The 6688-nt window shown below is 44.6% G+C and overlaps 1 protein-coding gene across 1 annotated transcript in view; it reads right to left on the bottom strand.

Annotated features, from left to right (window-relative positions):
* The window catches only part of BOC (BOC cell adhesion associated, oncogene regulated), a 76991-nt gene that overhangs the window by 35884 nt on the left and 34419 nt on the right, over window positions 1-6688 (bottom strand). Inside the window, exons 3-4 of the mRNA XM_025375369.1 lie at window positions 2049-2226; window positions 1112-1390 (exon numbers count right to left, since the gene is read on the bottom strand). Coding sequence (XP_025231154.1) covers window positions 1112-1390; window positions 2049-2145 — 376 coding nt within the window. The 5' untranslated portion in view covers window positions 2146-2226. The remainder of the gene's footprint in view (window positions 1-1111; window positions 1391-2048; window positions 2227-6688) is intronic.

Below are 6688 nucleotides of genomic sequence, written 5' to 3'. Positions count from 1 at the left end.
AAAAAAAAAAAAAAAAAAAAAAAAAAAGAAACACCTGTCTTGGTAAGGCTCCTCCTTACCAGCTATGACTATGTCAAGTCACTTGGCCTTTACTTTGCTCTGTTGAATCTTTATAATACACACTCAAGTAATTTTGTAAAAACTACACCTTTCACAAGCATAAAAGAAATAAGAGTGGCCATGAGGGCGATCCATCAGTGAGTGCATGGAAATGGAATTTACCAGAATTATTCAGTTGGGAGGGACCTTAGAAGCCATTTGGCCCTTGGTTTCCACATGTTGGTCTGAGGACCTATGTTCTTTGTCACATAATAGGAAAAATTAGCGGTCAGAGACAACACAATTTCTGTATCACAAATAGAATGTCTACAGACGTAATGATTTTAATAAACTATCCTATACTGAGCATAACAACATGAATAAAAGAATGGCAAAACCAGAAAAAGAAAAGGTAGTATGAAGTCTTCTCCTGGCATTTTCCTTGGTCCAAACTGTCATCTCATCTCTTCCTTGTTTCTTTTCTCTGTATCCCTTTATCCCTCTGCCACCCAGTTTCCTTTTCATTATGTTCTAGTATTTATATTCCAGGCCTTTGGACTATGCTTGCCCCTCACAGAGAGACAGAGGGCCAAGTCTGGGCTGGGTGGGCTCTGTCCACACTACACATGGCCCTGCCCATGTCTCTCGGTGTCCTGTCTCTCCCTGCTCCGACTGTATAACTATCGTGAGAATGGAGGGAGGGGACTGGAAGGGGCATGGGCAGTTGGGACAGTGCACCTGCAGCCACAGATGACCAAGTAGGAAGGCACGGCATGGCTCTGCTCTGGGGCCCAGGGAACAGTTCTGCCATGTCAAGAGCACTGACCAATTCCCCTCTTTGTAGACACTCACTCCAGATACAGCCTCTACTTGGAGTGAGGTTTTCCAAGGGCACAAGGGTCCCCCATGACTGGGCATTACTAGGCAGCTACCGTTCTGATTTGACATTTCAGCAGTTAAGGACCATTTTATGCTGAGACTAACAAGAGGCAGCATGGATGGTGGGGGCTTCAGGGTGGGAAGAGACGAGGAGGGACTGCACCATGGCAGGGAGGCAAAGGAGCAGACTCACTGGCTAGTGTCACAGTGGCTGGCACGCTGGCCACAGCCCCCGCAGGCATCCGGGCCACACACTGGTACCGTCCCACAGTGTGGTTGTTAAGGGCAGTGATGACGAGGGTCCCGTGGGTGATGAGGACACCCAGAGCATCATCCGAGCCATTCAGCTCCTTCCCATTCAGGCGCCAGGTTACATTCATCCTTGGGGGCTCCACGACACAGCCCAGGATCACAGTGCCTCCGGGCTTCTGGACGGTGGATGCAGGCTGGACGGTGACCTGAGGGACCTCGTCTGGAGGAAGAACAGGGATGCAGCAATGAACTGATGCCCCCAAGAAAACAACATCACGTTTTTAGAAGCATTGCACCCAGGAAGTCTTCCAGAAGTGGTCACCAGAGAAGCTGGTCTTTCTCCGACTCTACTGCTCTTGTCCATTTCCCAACCTGCCTTTGTTCCCAGAGAGTAGATGTGGAGTGAGAATGTATTGTAAAGGCAAGAGCTTAGGCTTTGCGTTTGGACAGACCTGAGTCTGATCCCAGTGCCACTACTTCTGAGTCATATGACTCTAGCCTTTTGAAGTGTCAGTTTCTTATCTGTAAAATGAAGCTAATATTGCTTGTCTCACAAGGTTGTCATGAGGCTTGCAAACAATATGTGTAAATTGCCTGCCATGACATTGTACAGTAAGTGCACAACAAAAAGCAGTTATTATTATTACTTCTCCTCCTCCTCCTCTGGTATAGCTTTGAAATGAGTCAAATACCAAACTATAACCAATATGATGTTGCTGGGATCATGTCTCATCTTGTATTCTTGTGTCCCTGAAGGCCAATGGGAATCAAGTGTTCTTCGAAATCCAGGTAAAGAAGGCCTTTTTAAAGAGTTATTGTAGAATGTGGAATGTTTCCATTTGACTGTAAGGGCAGGGAAAGGGAAGGAAAGCACTCACTCAAGTCAGCAAAGCAGCCTGCTGTGGCTAAGAGGAGGCAAGCCAGTGTGACCTCAGGCCTTGTTCCTCTCCACGCCGTCATTGTCCCACGCAGCATGGTGTATCACAAAGGTCTGAAGCCAACGTTCCATAAGCCGCCAGGGTCACACAAAGAGATACTGCCGTCCCCAGCAACACTCTGTTGTAAGAGAGAAAGGGAGAGCAATGGCCATGATGAGGATGCCTGGGGTGCACCTGTAGTGGCCATGGGGCCTGGCTTTGTCCCTTGTTCCCTGTTGGCAACATTCAAAATAGAGACCTGGTCATGCTGCTGGAAGACCAAAGAACACTATCATGCCATTTCTCATCTAAAAGAAGCTTCTTATAAGTTGCCTCCTTGAGCTCTTTCTCTAGCTAGAAGGTGATTTTATTGTAGTAAGAATGCTGGAGTTTTGCCCAGTGGATGGACAGCAACAAGGATGAGGGGCAGAAGATACAGACAGGCTGAGGCCTGCAGCCATATCCATGGCACAGGACAGTGACTATCTGGCACAGATGCTAGAACAGATGAGATTATTCTTACCGTTTGCTTGCAAAAGGCCAGCTGGTCACAGCCATGTGCCCTGCCATGTGGTTAGTGCTGACTATTGTGGACCAGCAGTGCCGTGTGTGTGATGCATACTGAATGCCCTTGCAGGGAATGCTACTAAGGAATGCTATGAATCCTAGAGTCTCAGGGACTCATGAAATATTTCCTGCTCTGATTTTCCTCACCCCAGCTCTATGCCTATATCCCTGTAAACTCCCTTTTATTCCTGCGATCACCCTACTCTACTCAGCTTGTCTGTAACATCTACTCCCACAGGTACAAACACAGCCCAAAGTCATAAGCCAGCCAAGATACTTCACTTTCTCAGGGCACAGAGCCTTGTTTTCGCTTCACTCACTAGCTCCCACTTCTCTCTGCTCCTGGTGCTAGAAATTTTTAACTTTTCCATCTCTACAAAATCTGCACTCTTGATTACCCAAGTTGTATCTCCACCCAGAACAACACTGCTTTGAGGCTCAGACCACACTGCACCTCCAGCCATCTGACAACACACCTCAGCTATCAGCCACCCTCTCTGCCTAGAACAGTAGCATCTCCTGTTTCAGAAGGCACAGTTTTTTTTATGTCTTTCTTAAGCTATGGTCCTTACAAGATTTATCAAAATCACATGGACAAGTGTATATTCTAACACACACACACACACACACACTCTCTCTCTCTCTTCTGTTACAGCCAAAACCAAGATTTTTGCTTCTGTGCTTTTCATTGATGGGTTTATAGAACATTAACAAACAAGGATGGGTTATCAACAGCCTTATTAGGCAGGGAGGCATTTAAATGAGTTTGGATAATGTTGAAGGTGACATTCCAGTGATCTGCACAGTGGATCATTCACCTGTGGCAATATTAATAGTATATTTCTAGAAGTGTGACATACATTTAAAACATTAACTCTTCTAGATCAATCTACCTAACCAGAGACTCTCTCAAAGATTTACAGTCACCATTTAAAACTCAGGAGAAGCAGTTAAGCTTCTCAACTGAGAGATGTGTTGTGCTGGCCAGTCCTGGAGTTCAGGCTGCCCACAGAGACTGCTGTAAGAAACGGGAGACACCCAACATGCCTGACACAGGGGACTGTTGCTCTGTGTTGGGAAGTGCTTGGGATTAGCCTAAACCTTTCCCTTCCCCAAGACCTGTAGTCCTTTGGCTTTCTGCCTGGCTGCTGAGGGAGTGAAGAGGGCCATATCCACACTGCTCAATGAGCACCCTTTCAAACCAGATGGAGGACCCCAGCCCCTAGCATTCTGTGGATGCTCAGCATGTTTTCCAAGAGTTCTTTCCCAATGGTTCGTATTTCCTCCATTTGCCCATGACTTCGACATCAGAGGACTCACAAGACTTCAGGACTACTCTGGGATAGGACAAGGAGACATTTTCTAAAAGGGATTTGAAAGAACATTTTTAAACAAGTTTTTCAAAAGTTATTTCCTAGCAAGTTAAGATAATTTCCCGTTGGTGTAGAGAGAGCTTTTGCTCTTTTTCAAACAATCCAGTAAATCAAAGGGTCATATTATTGGCAAAGTAAAATTCATGAAAGCTGCAAAGGATGTGAGTACAAATGGGAGAGGCTGTGGTGGTGGAGAGCTGGCGGTGCCTGCCACTACTCCAGGAACTCACTAAGCTCTTATACAACGTATTTCCTTTAACCTCCTCATCAACCCTGTAAGGCGAGGACTATATTCCCATTTTACAGGTGAGAAAATTGAGTTCCAGAAGTTAACTTGCCCAGGATCGCATAACAGTAGGCCTGGATTGAAACCCAGTTTGGGCTGATTCCAAAACTCTGTGCTTTTAATCACAATAGTAGCCTTTTTCTCATTTTTTCCCCGTCAGGGCTCTGTACCCAGTGGGTGTTTAGCAAACAGAGTTGATGTAGAACAGTGGGGCATTTTAACAGTGATTTCTAGAGGGAAAATTTACACTGAAAAGTAAGCTTTTGGTTTCCTCTCAATTTTCCAGATACTTGCTTTACTTCTCTAATTTGTTTTTCCCCACTGAGATAAGGTATTTATATAGATCATTGCATGAGTTCCCAGTTATGGGATTTTAGGGAACTAGCTTGTTCAAGTCATGCCCCAATTTCCCCAGCCCCTTAAGGAAATTGAGAGCAAATGTTCCTTCCATGCCCCAAGGAGGGAAGGAAGGGAGGGAGGAAGAGAGGGTAGAAGGGAGGTAGGGAGACAGAAAATGAACATAAAGTAATGAAGGGCAAAAGAGGACAAGCAGACAAAGAGGAATGGGAGGGTTGTTTCTTATCTGAGTACTGTGTGGCTACAAAGGTGTTTGGGTTGTAAAAGCAACAAAGATTTTACTGAGGAAATTCAGCCCACACCCCCTCCTGCTTAACGAGCAGCAGCCAAACAATTCCTGTTACTTCTGCACCTCGGTAATTTATAAGGTTCAAAATGGAAACAGATCCTGTTGCTGCTGGCAGCCACCATCCTGCTTTCAAAAACAACAAGGAGAAAAGAATTGGGAGTGAGAGGGAGTGAGAAGGTGCAGGTATCCAGAGAGGGAGAATGGAGTTAACCAATTAATCCCCACAACAGAGTTGTAAGAAGTACCATTTTAAGGACCCCAAAACAAGATGCGTGGGGTCTCATTCATGTAAAAGCAGAACTATGACCAAAAAATATGGCTATGTTTGGGGAAGGGTGGGGGCTTGGTCACTGGAAGTATGATGTATTTTATTTAGTATCTGGGGAAAGTGAGTTACTTTTTGAACCAAGTTACCTAGTGAGTTAGGTTTAGAAAGATAATTCTAGAAATTTCAGTTATCTGAGAACTTTATTTTAATGTTCAGGGAAAAAAGGCAAGTAAGGCTTAAGCTGGAGAACCTAACTGCAGTATAAGGTTGTCCCATTGTGAAATGAACAAAGTACAATTTCAAAGTTGGGTGAAGGCAACAGTAAGGCCTATTATTTTTCTTGGCAATGCAAAATATATCTAGATCCCTTCTTATTTTCCTCAGGCATTTTCTGAGAAAAAGGGGAGAAATCAAGAAAAACAATATCAAAATCATTTGATTCCTCATTGAGGTCTAGGTACTTGACAGTTTAAAGGGTTATTTGGACACACAAGAAAAGAAAGAAAATGGGTCTGAGACATTTAACTGCTGACATACATGTTCTCCACTGAAATAATCTCTTCCAAACAGATGTTTTTGAAACTTTCCAAAAACAACAACAACAAAACACACTCTGGAGTTAAGACCAATCCTGAGAAACTGTAGCCTCAGAGTATTTATTTTTTGAGAAAATTACAAACAACTGAGAGTCGATCATCATCAGGAGGAGGCCAGCTCCACTTCCTCCCAAGAGGGCTGGCTGACTAACTAGACCAAGAGTGAGACAACACCACAAAAAAGCCGCCGGCTCATCCCCCGGACACCCATGCCAAGGCAGCTGTCTCAGAAAGGGAAGCTTCTATGATCTAAAACACAAAACATGCCCTTTGGATGTCCCAAGACCGATAACAAAGGTGAGCTGAATAGGAGAGAGTGTGATGTAGCAGATAGCACAAAGAGACTTTCTTAAAAACATTCTTCTAGTGGCAAGAATACGATCTGACAAAGTCTTTTGTTCCATTGGTTGAGAGGGACTAGCTACATGAAAAAGAAAAAATTCCTGCTCCAAGTTACTTTTTTTTTTTTTTTTTTTGCATGCTCCCAATTTTGTAGAGTAAGAATCACCTTTCTCAATTGTCTTAAAAGAAGGGAAAGCTTTGCTCCTAGAAGGTGATGCCAAGTGTCCGGGGTGCAAGTGTTGGCAGCCCCCTATCTCAAGAAAGAGGGTAGTACCCCTGCACAGAAGAGAGGCATTGAGGCAAATATTGGGGAAATAAATGAATTTAGTTTTCAGGGGGCTGAATATGTGAGTTTAGATAGACTTAGGAGAAGGAATTAAGAAAGAAAGGTTTACTGAGGAGGCTGAGGTAGGAGTATCACTTGAGTCCAGGAGTTTGAGGTTGCAGTGAGCTATGACAGGCGTTGCAGTGAGCTATGACAGGCATTGCACTGCACTCCAGCCTGGGCAACAGAGCAAGACTC

This window comes from Theropithecus gelada, chromosome 2 (genome assembly GCF_003255815.1).
Source record: "Theropithecus gelada isolate Dixy chromosome 2, Tgel_1.0, whole genome shotgun sequence".
Lineage (NCBI taxonomy): Eukaryota > Metazoa > Chordata > Mammalia > Primates > Cercopithecidae > Theropithecus > Theropithecus gelada.
This window is presented reverse-complemented; position numbering and strand designations above follow the sequence as displayed.